The sequence below is a fragment of the Theropithecus gelada genome, chromosome 1 (assembly GCF_003255815.1).
Source record: "Theropithecus gelada isolate Dixy chromosome 1, Tgel_1.0, whole genome shotgun sequence".
Taxonomy (NCBI): domain Eukaryota; kingdom Metazoa; phylum Chordata; class Mammalia; order Primates; family Cercopithecidae; genus Theropithecus; species Theropithecus gelada.
Genome location: NC_037668.1, coordinates 40,423,221 through 40,446,053, shown reverse-complemented (window position 1 = coordinate 40,446,053; position 22,833 = coordinate 40,423,221). Strand labels below are relative to the sequence as shown.

The window sequence follows — 22,833 nt, the reverse complement described above, 5'->3', positions numbered from 1 at the left end:
TAGTATCTTTATTTTACCCTCACCCCTGAAAGATAACTCACTGGTGCATAATTTTAGGTTGACAGTTATTTTTCTCACCACTTTGAATATATCATTCCACTGTCTTCTGACTTCTATTTTGCTGTTTAGACATCAGCTGCCAGTAATTGTCAATCTTTTTGAGACAATATCTTTTCTGTCTGGCTGCTTTTGGGAGCTTAATTTTTGTCTTTGGTGTTCTGAAGTATTCATTCATTCTACAACTTTGATAAAGCATTAACTGGGTGCCATGGGTGCCAACACTGTTCTAGGTGGTGAAGGTATAGAAGTGATTGAACCATGTTCTGTTAGAATGACTCTCTGTCATCCAGGCTGGCTGGGGTGCAGTGGCGCCATCATGGCTCACTGCAGTCTCGAACTCCCTGGGCTCAGGTGATCCTCCCACCTCAGCCTCCTGAGTAGCTGGGCCTACAGGCACCACTCCAGGCTAATTTTTGTGTCTTTTGTAGAGATGGGGTTTCAGCATGTTGCCCAGGTTGGTCTCCAACTCCTGGGCTCAAGTGATCCACCCACCTTGGCCTCCCAAAGTGCTGGGATTACAGGTGTGAGCCACTGCGCCCAGCCTCTTTTTATTTATCCTGTTTGGGAATTGTTTAGCTTCTTGAACCTGAGCTTTGTTGTCTTTCCATTTTGGAAAATATTCTGACTTATCTCTCTGAATGTTGCTTCTCTTCCATCATCTCCTTCAGGAACTCTGGCTATATTTCTATCGTTCCTTCTCACTCTATCCTTTGTGTCTTTTTTTTTTTCCAAGATGGAATCTTGCTCTGTCACCCAGGCTGGAGTACAGTGGCATGATCTTGGCTCACTGCAACCTCTGCCTCTCATGTTCAAGTGATTCTCCCACCTTAGCCTCCCAAGTAGCTAGGATCAGGCACGAGCCACCACGCCTGGCTAGTCTTTGTATTTTAGTAGAGACGTGGTTTTGCCATGTTGACCAGGCTGGTCTCGAACTCCTGACCCCAGGTGATTCTCCTGCTTCCCAAAGTGCTGGGATTACAGGCGTAAGCCACTGTGCCTGGCCTTGAAATAAAGTATTTTTAAAACCACTGAGCTAGGCGAGGTCTAAGTTTCCTTCAAGTTCAAATTTGTGATACTGAATTGTCATCTTAGATATGACAATATTTTATGACAACCTGTTGACTCTGTAGATAGTTTCTGGACTTAGAGGTGTGTACAAAAGCACCTGACCACCTGTAGAACTGGGTCCTGAGTTCTGTTGCTAGTGAGGAAAATCTGTTTTACTTCCTGAAAAATTTTCCAATCTTTTGAGAACTTGTAGAAAGCACTCAAGAAATGTTCATAGAATTGGGTCAAAGAGATGAATTGACTTGCCCGAGATCACACAGCTCAAAGCTGATGATGCTGGGATCCATGCCTAGGCAGCCGAGCCCAAAGCCAGGCTCCAGGCCACTGTGCCATGGGCTTCCCCATGGAAGCTGAGCAGAAGGACACCAGCCTTGGGCCCACGCAGTCCTCTCCAGCTCCCCTCCCAGGCACGAGGGCACCACATTACTTCATCCAGACAGCCTCGGGGGCTGGGGCTGGGTCCCAGGCAAGGCTGTAGGGCCCCAAGTGCCCCACACTCCTCACGCCCATCCCCTCCTCTGTACATTCATCCTGGGACCTTGACCAAGTCCCAAGGGCTGCAGGCCTCAGCTTCCTTGTCTGTCCAATGGGAGAAACGTTCTGGTGCCCCTCACCTGGGGGCAGGTCCGGCAGCAATGAGGTCAGCCAGGGTGGGAGGCCCCAGGCCACTCCTGCCCTCAACCAGCTAGTACCAGTCACAGGCCACCTGGACTCCTTCCCTCTCTAAATGATTACACAGTCGTACAGATAATGAGATCTAACATTTATTAAACACTTATGTCACACCATTTTCTGTCCTCACTAATACCCGAGTCAGGCACTATTATTGTTCCCATTTGCAGATGAGGAAGCTGAGGCACAGTGAAGTTAAGAGACAGTGTCTCTTACACAGCCAGTTACAGAGTGCATAGGGGATTTAATCCAAGGCTCACTGACTCCAGAGCCCGTTTAGAGACACAGTGTGAGAGTTGGCATTTCCAGGCCATTCTGGAGACTCTCAGAACCAGCCTGAGGTGGGGCCCTGCCTGGTCCAGAACTGCCGCTCTGGTCCAGTTCTGGTCAACTGGAGAAGGCAGTGACCTCCTGTGGGGCAGTTTCTCTGGCTTCTTCATGTGGAAGGCTCAGCTTTGTGAAAACAAGAAATAAATTTGCAAACTGGACAAGTGTGACTTCAGTCCTGATAATGGTTTGGCTGTGTCCCCACCCAAATCTCACCTTGAATTGTAATAATCCCCATGTGTCAAGACTGGGGCCACGTAGAGATACTAAAATCATGGGGTTGGTCCCCCATACTGTTCTGGTGATGGTGAATAAGTCTCATGAGATCTGATGGTTTTATAAATGGGAGTTCCCCTGCACAGGCTCTATCTCTTGCCTGCCGCCATGGAAGAAGTGACTTTGCTCCTCATTTGCCTTCCACCTTAGTAATGGTGAGGTCTTCCCAGCCATGTGGAACTTTGAGTCCATTAAACCTCTTTCCTTTATAGATTACCCAGTCTAGGATATGTCTTTATTAGCAGCATGAGAACAGATTAATACAAGCCCTCTCCAGCAGGAAACCAGAGGCAAGAGGAATTTGCCTCCTGTGGTTGACAGTCTCTAGAAAGTCAGACACTATATAAACCTGCACGGTGCCCTACTTCCAAGTCCCTACAGACATGGGCCTTTTAAAAGCTGCATGGTGTTGAGAATGTCTGGTTGGAAAGCCTCGTTAGCACAGTGCAGCCCATCCATGGCTGAAGTCCTGGCCTTATCCTGGACCTGCCCTCCCATGTCCTCCCTCCTGGCTAATGGAAGCTCCAGCCTGCCAGTGAGGCCCACACCTCGCAGTCCCAGGCTCGTCTCTGCCTCCTCCATCCAGCCCATCACAGGTCCTGTTGCTCTTCCTTCAGAGAGTGCCCAAGAGTTGACCACTTGTCACCACCCCCACCTCTATCCCCATCCAAGGCACCAAGGTGGTCCTTTTAGAATGCAGGCCAGGCCCAGTGGCTCATGACTGTAATCCCAGAACTTTGGGAGGCTGAGGCAGGCGGATCACCTGAGGCCAAGAGTTCAAGAGCAGCCTGGCCAACATGGTGAACCCCGTCTCTACTAAAAATACAAAAATTAGCCGGGCGTGGTGGTAGGCACTTATTATCCCAGCTATTTGGAAGGTCGAGGCAGAAGAATTGCTTGAACCCGGTTGCAGTGAGCCAAGATCACACCATTGCACTCCAGCCTGGGCAACAAGAGCATAACTGTGTCTCAAAACAAAACAAAACAAAACAAAAAGCTGGCTGCGGTGGCTCACGCCTGTAATCCCAGCACTTTGGGAGGCCGAGGTGGGTGGATTATGAGGTCAGGAGATGGAGACCTTCCTGGCTAACACGGTGAAACCCCGTCTCTACCAAATATACAAAAAATTTGCTGAGCGTGGTGGCGGGCGCCTATAGTCCTAGCTACTTGGGAGGCTGAGGCAGGAGAATGGCGTGAACCCGGGAGGTGGAGCTTGCAGTGAGTTGAGATTGCGCCACTGCACTCCAGCCTGGGCGATAGAGCGAGACTCCGACTCGAAAAAAAAAGAAATAGAATGTAAGGCAGATCTTGCCTGGCTCTGCCCAACACCCTCCAGGGGCTCCCATCTCATTCAGTCAGAGCTGGAGTCCTCAGAATGACTTGCTAAGCCTGCACATCTGACCCCAGCCACCTTCTGACCTCATTGTCTTCTCTCCCCCTCCCACCCTCTGCTCACCCACTCTCTGCCTCGGGCCTTGTTAGCTGTCATACTGCCTAGAACTTCTCATGCTAAATGGAATGCCCCTGGTGACTTTTCCCGCCCCCTGGCATCCCCTGCCTCTGGAACATGGCCTCACACACAGTGGGCTCTGGGGCGTTTGTTGTTTGTTAGAAGCTCTCCCTGCGGAGCCCACTGTGTGGAAGGAGCAGCCACACGGGTGCCTCCTCCACTGTTTCTGTCTGCCTCTGATGGCCCTCTGGCTTCTGACTGCCCGCACAGTCAGGGGGACACAGTGCCTGCAAATCTAAGCCACCCTCTCCCGCTCCCTGAGCAGCTCCTGGCCAATGACCGGAAAGCCCAGCTCCCTTGCTTTCATCGCAGACTCTGCTTCTGGGGCACACCCCGAGACAGGAGCTTCCCTCTGTCCTCTCCCGCAGAGCCGGTTCGACCTGGGGGCCTGGGACGATGAGGAACCAAGGTCTCTGGATACACTCCCCTGTGCGCGGCCCAGGTTCCATCATCAGCCCCCATTGCCTGGGCCAAGCCCCCGCCCTGGCTTTTCATTCCCTTTGGGAATCTGACACATCATGATGCAGGCACACAAGCCCTCCCAGGGCCAGGACACCGTATACGCAAGAGAAATAGACTTGGGTCTTAGTCCCATTCCCCCTGGGTCACGCCCCTCCTCCACCCAGGGCGGCTACAGTCATGAACCTGACAGGTGTTCTTCTAGTCCAGGCTTTTTACCTTGACTATTTGACCACACATAAACCCAGGAACAACATATGGCATTGCTGTGAGGTTTGAAAATTCATCCCGATGTCATTCTGCAATCTGCTTTGTTCACATTTGCAGGGGACCAACGTTGGTAGAAGGTCTGGTTTATCGGCTGTAACTGCTGCACCGTGCTCCATACGATGAATGGACCGTGGCTTACTGGTCCACTCCCTATAATGAATACTCCCTATAATCAATGGACTGTGGCTCACTGCACCGTACTCCATACGATGAATGGACCGTGGCTTACTGGTCCACTCCCTATAATGAAGTCCGTCTCCTGACAGCGAGGCTGTTTCCAGTTTCTTACAACCGCAGCTGCTCAGCAGCCCTCTGCCCGGAGCACAGCCCCTTCCCCACAGCAGCCTTCCTCCCTGGCCCAGAGGCCTGTGTCCCCTTCTTTCAGAGCTCTTGCCTCTGTCTGTAATCCTCCAGGTGATAAGACTGTTAGGCTGAGAGAGCAGGCTCCCAAGGTCACCACTGAAGCCCCGTCTGCTCGGCACCAGGCAGATACTAAGCCTCTTTTGATTGACAGATGGACACAAGAGAATGGTGGGGGTTGTGCACTAGGCCTTGACCCTGTGCCAGAGACAAGCCAGGATGGCCTGGGAAAGCCCTGGCACTTCGGGCCCAGGGGCAGAAGAGCAAGCTGTGAACAGCCAGACCTGTCCGCGGGGTGGGCCCGGGCCCTGCGGAACTTCTGGATGTGTCAGCCCAAGTCAGTGGTGACCAGACACAAGGGCCACCAGGAAGAGGTCGCCCCTGCCTCCTAACCTAGCATTGTCACTGGCCCGAGGAGCAAGTCCACTGCTAACAACTTCACCATCACTGAGGGAGCCCTCCTCACGCCAGGCACCTTACACCTGGAGCAGGCACCAACCCTTTCTAGAAGACACTGAAGGCATGCAGCTAGTAAGTGGCGGAGCAGGATTCAAAACAGTGCCTGCGTCATCTGGTTCAGAGAAACGGATGCCCACACGCCACACCCACCAGTTGCTCTCTCTGCTGTGGCCTCTGCTAGGCCAGAGTCAGGAACAAGCCCAGCTCAGCCAACACGCATGTCCGTTTCCTCCCGCCATGACAGACTGGGGCAGCCTAGTGCAGGCTCCACCTGGGAATTGGCAGGAGAAATTTTCCCAGGAACAAGGCCAGGCCCCAGCCCAGCCAGGAGACTGAAAGTGGCTCAAAACACAGCCCATCTATAGAATTCCCCAAACTTTAATGCTGTGGCTCTGAAAAGGGAGGCTGGAGGCTGTGATGGGTCACAGTGTGGCTGACGCCTCTGACCTCCAGCCCTGCATCCCTAGCCACCACGTGACCAGGCAGTGAGAAGCACGGGGCCTCACTCCCATGCCAGACCGCTCCTGGAGCTGAGCAGGACCTGAAGCTCTCAGGGCTTCCACTGAAGCCTGACAAACTCGGGGGAGGCCTCAGGGGGCATCAGTGGTCCTTAAAGGCCTGAGCCTGCCACACTCAGGCGGGACTCAGCTGGGGGCCTCTGTGGTGCGGTAGGAGGTGAAGAGAGACCATGGGTCCAGCCTGGGAACCAGTGGGTGCCCTGAAGGGAGGGGAAGACTCAGGGAGGTTGGGACAGGAGTGTGCAAGGCACTGGGTGGCCCATGGGGGCTCCTGGCCTCTCAGGGCACTTGGTTCAGGCAATCCCTGAGCTGGGGACACATTCCATCTTAGGTCCAAGAGACGGAGGTCAGGAGCATCCCTAGAACGACCTCCCAGGCACAAGGAAGGCCCGGGGCGGGGCCGGGCACAGTGTGGCTGGCTTCAGTACCCTCGGGCATCTTGACTTCTGCCCTCTGGGACTGCAAAGGGATCTGCGGGTGCCTCTGCTGAGTCAATCGTCTGATAGGCACCACGGTCCTGAGAAGGTCCAAGGAAACCTGGGTGGCAGGGGACATGGCAGGAAAGAAAAATGAAGGGTGAGAACTCGGAATGTTTGGCTAAGTCCAACCCAAGACCCACCCCCGCCACCCTTGGGCTGGGCATCCTGACATCATGCACAGAGACAGAGGCAGCAGCCCCAGGCACTCAACCTTTAGCATGTATTATTCATTCAATCCTGCCGTATCCCCGTGCAGCGGGTATTTTTATTGTCCCCACTTTACAGATGGGGAAACTGTGGGTCAAAGAGATTAACTGACTTGCCCAAGATCACACAGCTCGAAGCTGATGATGCTGGGATCCACGCCTAGGCAGCCGATCCAAAGCCAGGCAGCGAGTGCCATGGGCTTCCCCAGGCAGCGAGTGCTCAGGAACCTGGGCAGAGGGACGCCAGCCCCGGGCCCACGCAGTCCTCTCCAGCTCCCCTCCCAGGTACAAGGACACCACATTACCATATCCAGATGGCCTCCGAGGCTGGGGCTGGGTCCAAGGCAGGGCCGTAGGGCTCCGAGTACCCCAATGCCTCACTCCCATCCCCTACTCTGTACATTCATCCTGAGACCCTGAACAAGTCCCAAGGGATGTGGGCCTCAGTTTCCTCATCTGTCTAATGGGAGAAACATTCTGGCCCCCCTCACCTGAGGCAGGCCCAGGCAGTGCTGACGTCAGCCACTGTGGGCAGCCCCAGGCCATTCCTACCCTCGACCAGCTGGTGGCACTCACAGGCCACCTAGGGCATCTCTTCTCAGGAGTGAAAGGCAGAAGGCCACACCCCACCACCTCCCTCCACTCCTCTCAAAGAGAGAGAGAAAGGAAGAGAGAGGTGTCAGAGAGCAGGCAAATGGCTCGGCCACCAGGAGAAGGGGTTCAGGAGTTCAGAGAGGGCGTGGGAGAGGGCAGGTGTAAGGCTGGGCGAGTGGGGAGGGGCCAGTGGGCAGGGAAAGTACTCCCTGTTCAGGGCTGTCCTCGCTGAGGCTCCCATAGCCTACACTGGTGCGGGCTCTCCCTTGGCCACCTAGCACAGTCTCTGCCTCAAGAGAGCGAAGACTCCACATGGCAGGAAATGGGGTTCCAGTGATGGGCCCCCGTGGGAACAGAAAGGAGACCTGTAGGTGCCTGTGGCTCTCAGGATGGAGACAGCCCAGGGCTGCCCCTGGGAACTAAATGATACCCCAAGCTGTGCCTGTGCTCTGGGCTGAGAGAAGGGCCCAGCCTCAGCTTCACAGCAGGAGAAGGTCTCGGCAGACCAGGACAGCCAGAGGACCCCTGGGCTCCTGCAGCAGACACTAGGAGCTTGGACCTGTCCAGCCTGGTACAGAGCGCCCATGCCACGTTCTCCCTGCACCTTGAGCCCTGGCCCCATGGGGCAAGGCGGGCTCACTGAGGGAGAGGCTGGGGGCCAGGCAAGGGAGAGACAAGAGTGGGGAGCTGGCTGGAGGTAGTGGCCTCACCAGTGTGGACCAGGAGCTCACCCCCGCGCTCCCGGTACATGTGGTAGACGAAGCAGCACGAGAGCGGCTTGAGCAGCAAGCTGAGGATGGCCATGCCCGCGCCAAAGCGGCCCGTGTCCGTGAGGCTGGCCCGCGGGTAGAAGATGCTGATGTGCACGATGTCCAGGAAGATGGTGGCCAGCAAGCCACCCAGAAACTGCAAGACACACCACACTGATGAGCACAGCACCCCCGCCGCGCCCCGTGGCTCCCCCACCATATACCTGATGGGAAGCTGTTTCGTGCCCTACTGTGTTCTTGAGTTTTGTTGGAAAACAGATCAAGCAAGCAGGCAGGACCCCGTTGGGGAGCCGCTGGCTGAGACTGCAGTCTGGGGGCAGGGATGCCGGGGGTCCAGGTCTCGGTTCCACCAGAGCCTCCCTCCCCACCCATTTCCCGTCACCTCCAAGGCCATGACGGGCACAAGACTTGGTTCTAGAACCGCCACAGAGGAAGGTTCCTTGGAGTTCACCCAGTCTGTCTCCAACACAAAGAAAATCCCTTTTCAGTCATCCTGAGGCCCTGGCCTCGGCTTGAAGAGCCCGTGCGGGAGCGCTCACTGCCCCACGGGGCTGGGTGGGTGCTGAGAAGCTCCCCCTGTGGGAGGTTTTGGTGGGGCAGGGTCACCTCTACTTCCTAAAGTGTGGAGTGCCCCCTTGGCCGGGTCTCCCAGCCACAGCCCCTCCCCTAAAAGAGAGTCCCAGGGGCAGGTTACAGGGGATGGGGATGTTCTGCTGCTCTGGCAAAGTGGCTAATCTGAAGCACCAGTGGGACCCACCCCATGGCTTTCCTCGGGAGGATAATGGCAGACTTGGGGTTCTCTAAGCCAGACAAGAGCAGCAGGCTGGGCTCCTGAAGACAGGCATGGGCCGGAGCCCAGGAGGCTGACGAACAAGGCTTTAGACAATGGGAAGTGGCAGCCCAAGGAAAAGGGAGAATATTGGGACGGGACAGGGTGGCAGAGCCAGGCTGTGCTTCACCCTGTGCTGCAGCCCCCCACCCTGCCACCTCTCCCCGACCCTGCCGCCTCTCCCCCACCCTGCCGCCTCTCCCCCATCCTGCCGCCTCTCCCCCACCCTGCCGCCTCTCCCCCACCCTGGCTCACCATGCTTATAGCGTCGATGGAGTCCCGCTGAGCTACAGCCCACACGCCCAAGGCCAGGACGGTGAAGTTGGCCCAGGCATAGGGGCCTGAGAATACAATGCAGCCCCTGTAGGAAGAGGTAGCTCAGTCCTGTCAGGCGACCACCACCCCACAGGTCACCTCCCTCCTGCTCCGGGGTCTCACGGCCTCCTCCCAGAACACACCAGTCTTCGAGGCCACTTGGCTGTGTGCCAGCAAATCCTATGGGCTCTGCCTCCCACCCAGACCCTGGATCTGGCTGTGTCCCTGTAGATCCAAAGCACCTCCCTCTCCTGCCAGACGACAGCCGCAGCCACCCTGTGCCAGTGTCCTGACTGCCACTCTGTTCTCTAAACAGCAACCCATAATGTAGTCAGATGCTGTCACTCCTCTGCTAAAAATCCTCCAACAGTTTTCTGTCCCATTTAGAATAAAATGCAGACTCTTCACCAGGCCTTAAGGGGCCCGTGGGATCCCGGACACAGCTCCGCCCTTGCTGACCTCCCAGCCACTGCCCTGTGTGGTGGGCACCCTCTACCCTGACACCTGGCCCTCCTTTTGTCATTCAGTGGCAACTTGAATGTTTACCCTGAGACTCCTTCCCTCACCCACCAGTGCTAAGTACAACCTTGCCATTTTCCTAACACAAGCCCCGCCCTAGTATCTTTTTTAGGGTATTGACATTGTTGACTTACTTGTTTGCTTGTCAATCCAATCAAAATCATAGTGAACACAGATCACTTGCTAGTACCTGGCATGGTTCTAAGTGCTTTAAATTAACTCATTTATGTGCATTTATATTAACAACCCTAGGAAGGCAGTATTACTGTTATCCTTACTTTAGAGATAAGGAAACTAAGGCACAGAGAGGTTAAGTAACTTGCCCAAGGTCACACAGCTGCTGAGCAGTGGGGCTGGGATTTGGAGTCTGGCTGGAGAGGCCATGCTCTTGCTCACCCTGCTGTGCTGCAAAGACGATGCAGGAGGACAGGCACCAAGTCTACCTCATTTATTACCAATGCTTCCTAGATTTATAGGACATTCACTGCAGTGTAACATGCAGAAGACATGTACAAGGCAGGTGTGAAGTGCCATTTGGTTCAATACGTCTTTGAATAAACCATCTCATCTTTTGCTTTTAAGAAAGCAGGTGCCTGGGTCCCAGCCCAGAATCACCAACTCAGAATCTTGGGGAAGTGTGACTAAGAAATCTGTATTTTGGCCCTGCTTCTCAAGGTCGTGAACCATGATGGCTACTGTTCATATTACTCACAGCCGTTGCCCTGTGCGCTGCACTGCGAAGTTTACAAAGTGCACATGTGAGCTCGGGGGTTTCCAGTCTTGGTTTGGCAGAGAAATGTCTCCAGAAGCTCAACAGATTAAAAGAGATGGTAAAGGTGAAAATCAAGCCGCAATGCTGAGGCCTCACTGCGGGGCAGGCCCTGGGGAGCTCTGATGAGCACTGTTCCTCGTCTCCCTCCCAGCTCCTGCAGGGTGTGCAATCCTTATGCCTATTGTACAGATGACCTGAGAGGCACAGCTGTTTGGCCCAAAGTGACCCGGCTAAAACATGGCAGAGCCAGGACCTGACCCGGCTGACACAGACCCTGAGACCGCAGGAGACACAGAGATACCCACAGAGTCACTTACCAGGTTGTCAGCAGCCAGTGACCTAGGAGAATCACCTGTGGTACGACAAGAGGGGGAGAAGAGGTCTGTGAACATGACCACCACAGGGGCAGGAAAGCATCAGGTGCAGAAAACACAGGAGGCCCCCGCACCCGGCACCTCTGAGGGCCTCAGAAATGTCTGTTGAAAAGACAAACCAGCAACTGCAGGTGGCCCAGGAGTGAAGGAGGAGGAAGAAAGCAGGCCAGGTCAGGGAGGGGCCGCTTCATGCCTTCACTGACACCCACGCCCCTTCCAAGAGTCAGAGGCGTTTGAACCAGAGCAACTCCATCTTGAATAGGAGCTGGGTAAAATAAGGCTGAGACCTAGTGGGCTGCGTTCCCAGACGGTTAAGGCATTCTAAGTCACAGGATGAGATAGGAGGTCAGCACAAGGTAAGGGTCATAAAGACCTTGCTGACAAAACAGGTTACAGTAAAGAAGCTGGCTAAAACCCACCCAAATCAAGATGGCCACAAGAGTAAACTCTGGTCGTCCTCACTGCTACACTTCCACCAGCGTCGTGACAGTTTACAACTGCCATGGCAACGTCACAAAGTTACCCCTTATGGTCTAAAAAGGGGAGGCATGAATAATCTACCCCTAGGTTAGCGTATTATCAAGAAATAACTGGCCGGGCGCAGTGGCTCACGCCTGTAATCCCAGCACTTTGGGAGGCTGAGGCGGGTGGATCACCTGAGGTCAAGAGTTCAGGACCAGCCCGGCCAACATGGTGAAACCCTGTCTCTACTAAAAAATACAAAAATTTGCCGGGCGCGGTGGCTCAAGCCTGTAATCCCAGCACTTTGGGAGGCCGAGATAGGCGGATCACGAGGTCAGGAGATCGAGACCATCCTGGCTAACACGGTGAAACCCTGTCTCTACTAAAAAATACAAAAAACTAGCCGGGCGAGGTGGCGGGCGCCTGTAGTCCCAGCTACTCGGGAGGCTGAGGCAGGAGAATGGCGTGAACCCGGGAGGCGGAGCTTGCAGTGAGCTGAGATCCGGCCATTGCACTCCAGCCTGGGCAACAGAGGGAGACTCCGTCTCAAAATAAATAAATAAATAAATAAATAAAAAATACAAAAATTAGCCAGGCATGGTGGTGTGCGCCTGTAATCCCAGCTACTCAGGAGGCTGAGACAGGAGAATTGCTTGAACCTGGGAGGTGGAGGTTGCAGTGAGCCGGTATCGTGCCATTGCACTCCAGCCTGGGGGACAAGAGCGAAACTCCATCTCAAAGATAAACAAACAAACAAATTAATTAAAAAAATAAAAGGGCAAGCAGCAGCCCTCAGGGATGCTCTGCCTATGGAGTAGCCATTCTTTTATTCTTTTATTTTATTAATAAACTTGCTTTCACTTTACTCTATGGACTCGCCCTGAATTCTTTCTTGTGCGAGATCCAAGAACCCTCTCTTGGGGTCTGGATCAGGACCCCCTTCCTGTAACACAAGGGCGGGAGGCTCCTTTGTGGAGTGCAGGGAATCTGCTCTGAAATCAGAAGAGGCAGAGTGGTGGGGTGGGGGCTCACATGAGGGTGATTTCTTGGGACACTGGAGCTGGGGCACTGTGTGGGGGCAGAGGGGAAAGCAGCTGTTGTGGCTGGAGAAAGCCAGCAAAGGGAGGGTGGCTGGGGACAGGTAGGGGGGGCCTGAGGGCCTTGGGAAGGAGTGTGGGCTTCATGCCAAGTGCAGTGAGGGACGCCACTGAGACTTTTCTACAGGGAGACAGCTTGGTATGTCTTATGGTAACAAAAACAACAACAACAAAAATCCCTCTGGCTATTCTTCTGGATTTCTGCAATATTCTACTTTCTTCTTTTTTAATTTTGAGACAGGGTCTTGCTCTGTGGGTCAGGCTGGAGTTCAGTGGCACCATCACAGCTCACTGCAGCCTTGAACTCCTGGGCTTAAGTGATCCTCCTGCTTCGGCCTCCCCAGTAGCTGGGACTACAGGTGTGTACCACCAGGCCCAGCTATTTTTTTTTTTTTTTTTTTGTAGAGATGAGGTCTCCCTATGTTAACTAGGCTAGTCTCAAATTCCTGGGCTCGAGCAATCCACCCACCTTGGTCTCCCAAAGTGCTCGGATTATAGGCAGGAGCCACTGCACCTGACTACAATATTTTACCCTTTTTAATGCCCTCTATGTCCTTAAAATAACGGCCTCCTCTCCTGGAACTGGTCTCTACTCCAGGACATCAACAAGGCCCTGACTGGAAAGCACATAAAAAAAGGGCAGATGGGCCTGGGCTAGTGGCTCATGCCTGTAATCCCAGCACTTTGGGAGGCCAAGGCAGGCAGATCACTTGAGGTCAGGAGTTCGAGACCAGCCTGGCCAACATGGTAAAACCCCATCTCTACTAAAAATACAGAAATTAGCTAGGCGTGGTGGTGGGCACCTGTAATCCCAGCTACTCCAGAAGTTGAGGCATGAAAATTGCTTGAATCTGGGAGGCAGAGGTTGCAGGGAGCCCAGATCAGGCCACTGCATTCCAGCCTGGGCAACGGAGTGAGGCTCCATCTCAAAAAAAAAAAAAAAAAAAAAAAAAGCAGATGCTTCAGGAGGGCAGGCAGCTGCAGCAAGAGCTTCCAAAGAGAAGGGACCCGGGTTGAGCACAAAGTAATAAGCGGGGCTCAGCCAAGCAAAGGTGGGGCCAAGCCCCAGGCCCTGCGTGGGTGGCGGTGAGCGTGGAGATGGTTGAGGTGGAGGTGGGGTGGCACAGAGATTTTGGGGAGGCCGGAAGCCCCAAATTGGAAGCTTCAACAGGCCTGGTGGTCAATGAAGGCCCTAGGAGAAGTTTACTCAAGGGATCGAGGGGGCAGGCTGGAAGGGAGAGACGCCACATGCCTGAGGCAGAGGCAGCGTGCTGGCACAGAAACAGGCAAGGTTTGCAAAGAAGGCCGGGGTTTCCGGCCTGGGTGAAAAGGCAGAAGGAGCCCTCACCACCTGCGAAAAAGAACTCTGGGCCGGGTCCGGTGGCTCACGCCTGTAATCCCAACACGCTAGGAGGTTGAGGGGGAAGACCGCTTGAGCCCAGGAGTTCGAGAACAACCTGGCCAACAAAGTAAGACCTCATCTCCACAAAAAATCAAAAAATTAGCCAGGCATGGTGGAGTACGCCTATAGTCCCAGCTACTTGGGAGGCTGAGGTGGGAGAATCACTTGAGCCAGTGAGGTCGAGTATGCAGTGAGTGAAGATCGCGCCACTGCACTACAGCCTGGGGGACAGAGGGAAGGAGGGAAGGGGGGAAGGGGGGAAGGGGGAAGGGAGAAGGGGGGAAGGGAAGGAGTGAGGGTGGGAGGAAGGGTGGGAGGAAGGGAGGGAGGAAGGAAGGAAGGAAGGAAGGAAGGAAGGGAGGGAGGGAGGGGGGAAGGGGAAGGAGAAGGCGAAGAGGATAGGGAAAGGGAAGGGGAAGGGAAAGGAAGGAAAGAAGGGAAAGAAAGGAAAGAGGGAAAGAAAGAAAAGAAAGAAAGACAAACTCGCTCTGGCAGAGGAGAAAAAACATTTCTAGAAGAGTTACTTTTGACCACACACCAACTATGTGCCAGGCCCTATGCCAACCGTCTCACATGACCTTATCTGGACCTCACAGCAGCCTCTGGAACAGATACTATTATTCCCATTTCACAGATGAGAAAACAAGATTCAAAGATAAATTATGTTGATCAAGACTCCACAGGTAGCAAGTGGCAAAACTGGAATTAAATTTCAAACCCGCCTCCCAACCCAGTGCACCCAACCTCCCCGCTGGGGACGCGGGCCTTCAGCTGGGAACTGTTTGGGCTTGTGAGAAAGGTTCACACACGGGGCAGATGGAATCCAGAGCTGAAGGCTGAGATACTTCACCTTTACCTCCAGGACCGGGGGCCAGAGTGAACCACAAGGGGCCTGGCTCTGTGACCCAAAATAAATTCCTCTCCCAGCTCCAAAAGACTAGGAAAATAATTCTGTAAGGACCGATGCACAAAACTTTAAGAAGATCTCGGCCGGGCGCGGTGGCTCAAGCCTGTAATCCCGGCACTTTGGGAGGCCGAGACGGGCGGATCACGAGGTCAGGAGATCGAGACCATCCTGGCTAACCTGGTGAAACCTCGTCTCTACTAAAAAAAAAATACAAAAAACTAGCCGGGCGAGGTGGCGGGCGCCTGTAGTCCCAGCTACTCGGGAGGCTGAGGCAGGAGAATGGCGTGAACCTGGGAAGCGGAGCTTGCAGTGAGCTGAGATCCAGCCACTGCACTCCAGCCTGGGCGACAGAGCAAGACTCCGTCTCAAAAAAAAAAAGATCTCGAGACTCTGACCAGGCTGAGTAGTGTGTTTACAGAAGGCGAGCTCTAGAAGGAATCTTTGCCATCACCTCACCTACCTTCATCTACTATTGGGCACTCCCTACGTGCTAGGTGCCATTCTAAGTGCTTTCTGTATATAAAAGCACTAAATCCTCACAATCCTCTGAGGTCTTATTATCCCCATTTTACAGCTGAGAAAACTGAGTTTCAGAAGGAAGTCACAGAGCAGGCCAATGGCAGAGCCAGGACTCAGACCCAGGCTGTGTTGTCCAGCCATCAGGCCTCTCCCCATTACAAAGATGGGGAAACTGAGGTGGGGAGGTATAGTTTTCCATGGATTTCAATTCCCAGGGGCTTGAAGTGATCAAATGGTGTTAAGTTTCTCAAACATTTAGTGTCACCCAGCATCACTGGCACCTGCTTTTCATCCACCCTGGGGAGTCAGAGGTGTGCAGAGCAGATTTGGAGCTGCGCTCTCAGGACTGACATCGCTAACCAGGTACTCTGCCCTAGCAATGGAGGTGCAGTGAACCCTCATCCTGAAGGAAAGCTATAGCAAGCTAAAGGGCACCTAATTGAACAGCGGGGAGGTTGGGAGGGTGGGGAGGTCAGGGGCTTCTCTGAGGAAGGGATGGGGGAGGCAGAAGGGGAAGAAGAGCATTTTGAGCAGGAGGGACGGCACCCACAAAGGCTCTGTGGCTGAAGGGGGGCATGGAACTTTCTAGAAACTGAACAGAAGCCAGTGTGGCTGGAGTGGAAGGTGAGTGGAAGGAAGAGGAGAGAGGGACAGGAAGTTGGGGGCAGGCAGGGTTGGGCGTGAGGATGATTCTGATCTTTATCTTCAGAGCTAACCGCTGTCTCCTCTGTCTGATAGTAAACCCTGGACCATAGACAGAAAGGAACTCGCTCAGGGCCACACCGCACAGTCAGCCACAGTGGTCCCAACATCTAGCTTTTAGACTTAAAGAAGACACCGAAGAAAGAGACAGAGGGGAGGTGGCTCCCATCACCCCTTTCCTCCCCAAAATCGACACCTAACTCTTCCCACTCTGGGCTTGTTTTGGAAATGATCTTCATTTTCAATGCTCTGGCTCCTATGCCTAGACTGTGCGCACAAAAGGTCTTTAATAAATGGGCCCTGCAGAGCCCTGGATTATTCTGGAGAGAATGCAGTTAGCATGAAAGGCTGAGTCCCACGGGGGCCGCTGATCTGCAGGGCACCCCAAGGGTCACGCTTACAACCTGTGAGATAAAGACCTCGTAGCGCTGGAAGGGCCTGTAGCACACAGTGGGCACCCAGCTGGGTCCACACCTCTGTCATCTCTGTTAGGGAAGAAAACAATGTAACCTGGAAATACTGCAGATCCTTAGAACATACACAGTCCCTTCTGCGTGACGTCACTTTGGTTTGATAAACATGAAGAAAGTTAGCACCATGTGCTTCTCTTAAGTCCCTGGGAAAAGAAATGTCCAGAAGCCTAAGCCTCCCCTGCCTCAGTTTCCTCATCTTTGTAACAGAAGGACACCCAGAGAGGCCTTAATGTGCAGGAAGGCTCCAGGGAGAAACTGAGCCAAACGGGCCCTGCCCTTCCTGGCAGCCCAGGGAGAGGGGCCAGTAACTGTCGGGACAAAAGCACTGTCTGCTCGCCCTGGGGGAGCTTCCTGATAGCCAAAGAGACACAGGATTCTCAGGTACTGCCTGAAAGAGGAGCTGGAAGCAGGGGAGGGACCTGAGCTAAATGGGTGGCAGGGCCAGGACCTTTCCCAGCTGGGCAGGAAAGATGGACCTCAGCCCCTGGACTCTCACTACAGTGCTCAGCCCAGGGGAGGCCGCCCAGCTCTTTCCCAGACAGGGGTCAATGGGCCAAGGCAGCAGAGGGTCCCAGGATGCTATGTTGGAACAGAAGACCTGGGTGCTGGTCCAGGCACCAAGGCCTCAGGCTCCCTTCTGCGAAACGGAGGCAGTACCCGTTTGTCCCACAGGGTGCCTCAACTGCCAGAGACAAGCATCTGTCTGGACGGTCACTGTAAGTATCCGTTTACTAACTGTTAAATACCTATGTGGGACAGGGATCCTGTATCGTCAACAAGAGCAGCAACTCCTGCTACTGACAAGCACCTGCCTGCCATGCGTCTAACCTGCACTGCACCTAACTCATGTCATCCGTGTAACTGTATGGGGTAGAACTGAGGCTCTGAGAGATTAAGTGGTCCATATTCATAAAGCTTACAAACAACAGAGCCCAGACACAAATGTCAGAATTGATGTATCCAGCCGGAGGTTTGTCTGTTTTATGAAACAGAGTCTTGCTCTGTCGCCCAGGCTGGAGTGCAGTGGTGCGATCTCAACTCACTGCAACCTCTGCCTCCCAGGTTCAAGTGATCTTCAGTGCCTCAGCCTCCTGAGTAGCTGGGACTACAGGCGAGCACCACCACACCCGACTAATTTTTGTATTTTTAGTAGAGGTGGGGTTACATCATGTTGGCCAGGCTGGTCTCGAACTCCTGACCTCAAGTGATCCACCTGCCTGGGCCTCTCAAAGTGCTAGGATTACAGGCGTGAGCCACCACGCCTGGCCCAGCCTGAATTTGTAACCCTAATTCTAGACTACCTCCTGGACCATGGGATCCATCATCCTAGGAGGTAGGGATTGTATTTATCTTCTTTTTACAAGGAAGAAATTGATACTGAGAAACCTACTCAAGACCTTGAATGCAGACCTGCCTGCCCACAAAGCCTGTGCTCTGTCCACTGTGCTACACTGTCAGGATCTCGAAGAGCCGTAGAGGGCGGATGGAAATGAGGAAGTCTAACCTGGAGAAGGAAAGGTTGAAGAGAAACCAACGGGGCATGAAGACCAAGACTTCAACCCTTTGTTTGCCACTAGAGGACCCATGGTGGGGTAGGACTTCCCAGAAATGGAATATACTCCTATCAGTCCTGTGCAAACACTTGGTGGCCCGTCACATGTGCTAGTGAGATCCCCCAGGGTGGCTGGGGCCCTGGGACACCAGTCAGGGCTGCCACAGATGGGAGGCAGAGTCGTGTAGCGGTTAACTTTGTGGGTGCTGGAGGCAAACAGGTGGATCTGATCCTAGCACCATGACTTTAGAACCTAATGACCTTGGGCAAGTCACCTGACCTCTCAGAACAGCTGTTTGCTCTTCTGTAAAGCAGGGCAATAATGCCTTATTCAGTGTTGTTGTGTGGATCCAGTGGTACAGGGAGGTGAAGAGGTGTGGAAAGCACTCCACACAGTGCCTGTCAGGAAGTCAGCCCTGCATCCCTCATTACTGAGTTCATTATTGAGTTTTTTTTTTTTTTTTTGAGACGGAGTCTCGCTCTGTCGCCCAGGCTGGAGTGCAGTGGCGCGATCTCAGCTCACTGCAAGCTCCGCCTCCTGGGTTCACGCCATTCTCCTGCCTCAGCCTCCTGAGTAACTGGGACTACAGGCGCCCGCCACCGTGCCCGGCTAATTTTTTGTATTTTTAGTAGAGACGGGGTTTCACCGTGGTCTCGATCTCCTCACCTTGTGATCCGCCCGCCTCGGCCTCCCAAAGTGCTGGGATTACAGGCGTGAGCCACCGCGTGAGTTCTTAACCCTAATGCTACACTATGCACTAGACCAACGGATCCTCCTCCCAAGGTCCTCTTCCCACAAGACCTCTGAACCCAAGTCCAGTCCTTTCTAAGCTCATCACAATGTCATTCTTTTTCTTTCTTTTTTTTTTTTTTGAGACAGAATCTCGCTCTGTCGCCCAGGCTGGAGTGTAGTGGCGCAATCTCAGCTTGCTGCAAGCTATGCCTCCTGGGTTCGTGCCATTCTCCCACCTCAGCCCGAGTAGCTGGGACTACAGGTGCCCACCACCACGCTGGGCTCATTTTGTTTTTGTATTTTCAGTAGAGACGGGGTTTCACCGTGTTAGCCAGGATGGTCTTGATCTCCTGACCTCGTGATCCACCCACCTTGGCCTCCCAAAGTGCTGGGATTACAGGAGTGAGCCACTGCACCTGGCCAACAATGTCATTCTTGCATGGACAGGGCTTAGTCACCACACCTGGCCCACAATGTCATTCTTACATGGACAAGGCTCAGTCAGGGGCTGCCCTTTGTGCAAAGGGCCTGGGGCAGCTGTTTCTTCTCACCTGGCACCACTGCCCACTCTGGTTGAGCTAGGCAGAAGCGGGCACTCAGCCCTTGCCCAAGGAATATACAAAATGAGGGAGCGCAGGCCGCAGGGAGCAGTTCCCCACCTCCTGAAGGGCTCTGATCTCAGAACATCCCCTAAGTGCCTGCAAGCAAGGAGTCAACGGCTGCTCTCCACAGGATGGCCAGGTTCAGCAAACAAAACTACAGAACACCCAGTTAATTCCCAATACGAGATCATGAATAATTTGTTAATATGTTCCACATACTGCCTGAGACTTACTCATACTAAAAAACTGTTCGTTGTTGACCTGAAATTCAAATTCACCTGGATCTCCTGTACCTGACCCGGCAACCCTGACCCCTCAGGGCCACCCAGCACTTAGTTGTCTCTGACTGGTAGCGGCTAACACCCTTGGAGATGGGGGATCTTGTTTGCCAAGTCAAGGGGAGGACCAGCCTTTTCATCCTGGCTGAGCTGCCCAGCATAGCTCATACTTGTGGATGCGCTTAGCCTGTCGGGCCTAAAAAGTTGCTCAAAAAAGCCCCTAAGAGACTAAGCCCTCCCAAAAGACAGAAACAGCCAAGGTTAAAGTCAGCCCTAACTAAGCTGGTACCCCAGAAAGGACCTGGCCCTGGAGTCTGAGCCCTATGGGTTCAAATCCTGATACTGCCACTTACTGCCTGTGGGACCTTGGCAACTTACCCAGTCTAAGCTGAAGTTTGGTCATCTGTAAAAAGATGACATCAGCTTTCTCATAAGGTTGCCTTGATTATATAACCTGGCATACCACAGAAGCCCATAAATGAGAGCTCTATCCCTCCCACCGCCCTCACCTGATCCTCTCTCAGCAATTATTTTAAGCAAATCCCTCATCAGAGAAAAGGCAGTTGGTGTTAACCCCACGTTGCCTGGAATAGAGTGGGTACTGATACCAACAAACTTCGGTTGCTGTCACGTAAATTTCTTCCCAGCTGAATGTTCCACCCAAGCCCATGTCCCTGCTCCAGCCATGTCTCCCCACCACCGTTGACTGGAAGCTTCAGGAAGGTTTGCTGAAGTATGATTAAGAAGGGAAACGGGCCCATGGCAAGTCAGCACAGATGTTGTGTAATAATAAAGTGTATTAAGCCATTGTTTTGTAACCATCTATCTCTCAGGTTCCTTTACTGCCAGAAACCAACAGGGAGCTAAATGCTTCGTCACTTATGAGTAAGAGGACATTCCTAGATATTGCCTCAAAGGAGGATGCGCTAAGACCCAAAATGTCCGGTTTGGTCCAAGGTCCACACCTTCCTGACCAAAGCTAAAGCCCCTGGCCCCTCTCATGCATACGGAGCCCAGACACGCGGGCGACGGTGCTGGGTGGGGAGAAAAAGAAGAACAGCCGCTGGCACCCAGACCCGGACTGAGCTCACCACAGGAAGCCCTGCAACGTTTTCCCCAGTGCACAAAGTTGGGGTTTTCTGCTTTTAAGTAATTTCCGTGGGAGTTTGTGCTTCTTCATTATGAAATAAGGGCGCTGGACGTGTAAACTTTACAAAACCAATTGCTTGGGAACATCAGATTTCCTGAACCCGACTTAGCAAACAAGGAGGTCCTGGGACGGTGCTGGGACCCGGGGGCAGGCCCAGTCCCTGACCCCGCGCGGGGGAGGTGAGCCGCCTCCAAGCCCCTCCCGCGCGCCTTCCTCCTCCTCCAGGGGAATTCTGGGCGTGCGGGCAACAGCAATCCTGGGACCAGCGCTGCCTGCTGGAGGGTCTGAGTCCGGGAAGGGGCGGCCCTTGCCCTCCCCTGCCACCTCCAACGGCCCCTCTGCGTCGCCCTGCTGGCCTGTGCCTGACTCACTCTCCCTGCTGTGGCCTGCCTGCCCACCTCCTTCTCGCATGGGGTCTGTACCTTCCCTTCCTCCCTCCCATCCCTCTTTCCCCCAAACTCCCGGTCCTCCCACCTTCCTGGAAAATGCAAATGTCCCACCTCCTCCCGCAAAGGGGACACCCCCATCCCCAGCCCGTTGCCACCTTCAGGTTCACAGCAGGCAGCTCCATCTCGACCCAGGCCGAGGGCACCTGCGCGGCAGCCGCGGGGGCTCCTGGGCTCTGAACTCGGGGAACAAACTTGCCCGGCCCCGCCCCGCCCTTTGCGGCTACTCCAACCCCAGCGCCGCTCCGGACCACGTGAAGCGGGCTAGAGCGGGTCACGTGACCGCCGCTCGGTTGCTAGGAGACGGCGTCGGCAGGCGCGCCTTCCGCCAAGCTCCAGGCTCCCGCCACCGCCCAGGCAGTACCTGGGGGCCTCTGGCAAAAGTCGGAGTTTCTGTCGCCCAGGGCGTATCCTGCCTGGCTAATACTCCAGGAAGCGGGCTGTGGGGACTGCCTGCAGCCAGGACAACTGGGGGACCGTCCAGGCGCAAAGTGCTGATGTGGCAACAGCTTGCGTCTCGTCCTTGGGGGCACCCTCTCTCCTTCCCACTTCCCTGTGTAAATGGGCTATTTAGGATACCTACCTCATATGATCCTTGTGAGAGTAAATGAGCTAACCGCTGTTGCTAAAGAAAACGTTATTGGGACAGTTGTTAAACCAGTACTGTTCAAGACTTGCTGTAGGGTTATTGCCATGGAGTGAGAGTTTGGGCTCAACACTGAATACAACAAGGACCCAGGAGGGATTTATAGCTAAAGTGCAGAGTGAGGGAGCCAGGGATGGAAGATTCCTGGGAGGAGACATCAAGGAAGGAGGAGTTCTTGCTAACTTAGCAGGACTCTTGCTGAAACTGGTTTATGCAGGCTCAGGCCCAGCAAGGACAGGAAGACACAGAGGTCCAAAGTCAAGGCCTAGTCAAGCTGAGGACTCAGAGGAGCCTAACTACCGTTTGGTCTAGGAGAGAACAGTGCCTGGCACTTAGTAAATGGGCAGGACACACAAGCTATTGTTATTATCAACATAAGAGGAGGCTGGGCGCAGTGGCTTACCCCTGTTATCCCAGCACTTTGGGAGGCCAAGGCGGGTGGATCACTTGAACTCAGGAGTTCGAGACCAGCGTGGCCAACATGGTGAAACCCCATCTCTACTAAAAATACCAAAATTAACAGGGTATGGTGGTGCATACCTGTAGTCCCAGCTACTCAGGAGGCTGGGGCACGAGAATTGCTTGAACCGCGGAGGCTGCACGACACTGCACTCCAGCCTGCGCGACAGGGTGAGACCTTGTCTGGGAAAAACAAACAAACAAACAAAAAACAACACCTGAGGAGCCAAATTAGTGGGAGCCCACTTTAATCAGCATACCAAAAGTTTTAGAAAACTCTAGTTGAAAAACCATAAGAAATTCCTCCCCCGCCGGGCGCGGTGGCTCATGCCTGTAATCCCAGCACTTGGGGAGGCTGAGATGGGCGGATCACGAGGTCAGGAGATCGAGACCATCCTGGCTAACACACTGAAACCCCGTCTCTACTAAAAATACAAAAAAAAAAAAAAAATAGCCAGGCGTGGTGGTGGGCACCTGTAGTCCCAGCTACACGGGAGGCTGAGGCAGGAGAATGGCGTGAACCCAGGGGGATGGAGCTTGTAGTGAGCTGAGGTCACGCCACTGCACT

General features: G+C 53.9%; 1 protein-coding gene across 8 annotated transcripts; it reads right to left on the bottom strand.

Moving 5' to 3' along the window:
* Nucleotides 1-1,870: 1,870 nt before the first annotated feature.
* Nucleotides 1,871-21,403, bottom strand: AGTRAP (angiotensin II receptor associated protein). 8 transcript variants are annotated; one of them, XM_025374135.1, is made up of 7 exons: nt 21,259-21,359; nt 12,332-12,367; nt 10,781-10,815; nt 10,404-10,500; nt 9,113-9,218; nt 7,969-8,164; nt 5,822-6,516 (listed from the first exon to the last, which is right to left on the bottom strand). In XM_025374135.1, the coding sequence occupies exons 1-6, from the start codon at nt 21,283-21,285 to the stop codon at nt 7,986-7,988; spliced, it is 480 nt and encodes a 159-aa protein (XP_025229920.1). In that variant the 5' UTR covers nt 21,286-21,359; the 3' UTR covers nt 5,822-6,516; nt 7,969-7,985. The 8 variants fall into 8 exon arrangements, with proteins under 8 accessions (XP_025229982.1, XP_025230089.1, XP_025229730.1 ...); XM_025374197.1 differs by lacking the exons at nt 10,404-10,500; nt 12,332-12,367 and adding an exon at nt 1,871-2,253 and having other exon boundaries at nt 6,408-6,516; nt 21,259-21,377; XM_025374304.1 differs by lacking the exon at nt 12,332-12,367 and having other exon boundaries at nt 5,820-6,516; nt 21,259-21,395.
* Nucleotides 21,404-22,833: the final 1,430 nt, after the last annotated feature.

Bases quoted from the DNA above. Each gene is read 5' to 3' on its own strand.
- AGTRAP (XM_025373945.1), bottom strand. From the start codon at position 21,285: ATGGAGCTGCCTGCTGTGAACCTGAAG. The intron at 10,816-21,258 runs GTGGCAACGGGC...GTCGTACCACAG, and splicing joins TGCCTGCTGTGAACCTGAAG to GTGATTCTCCTAGGTCACTG. The intron at 10,501-10,780 runs GTAAGTGACTCT...TAATCTGTTGAG, and splicing joins CACTGGCTGCTGACAACCTG to CTTCTGGAGACATTTCTCTG.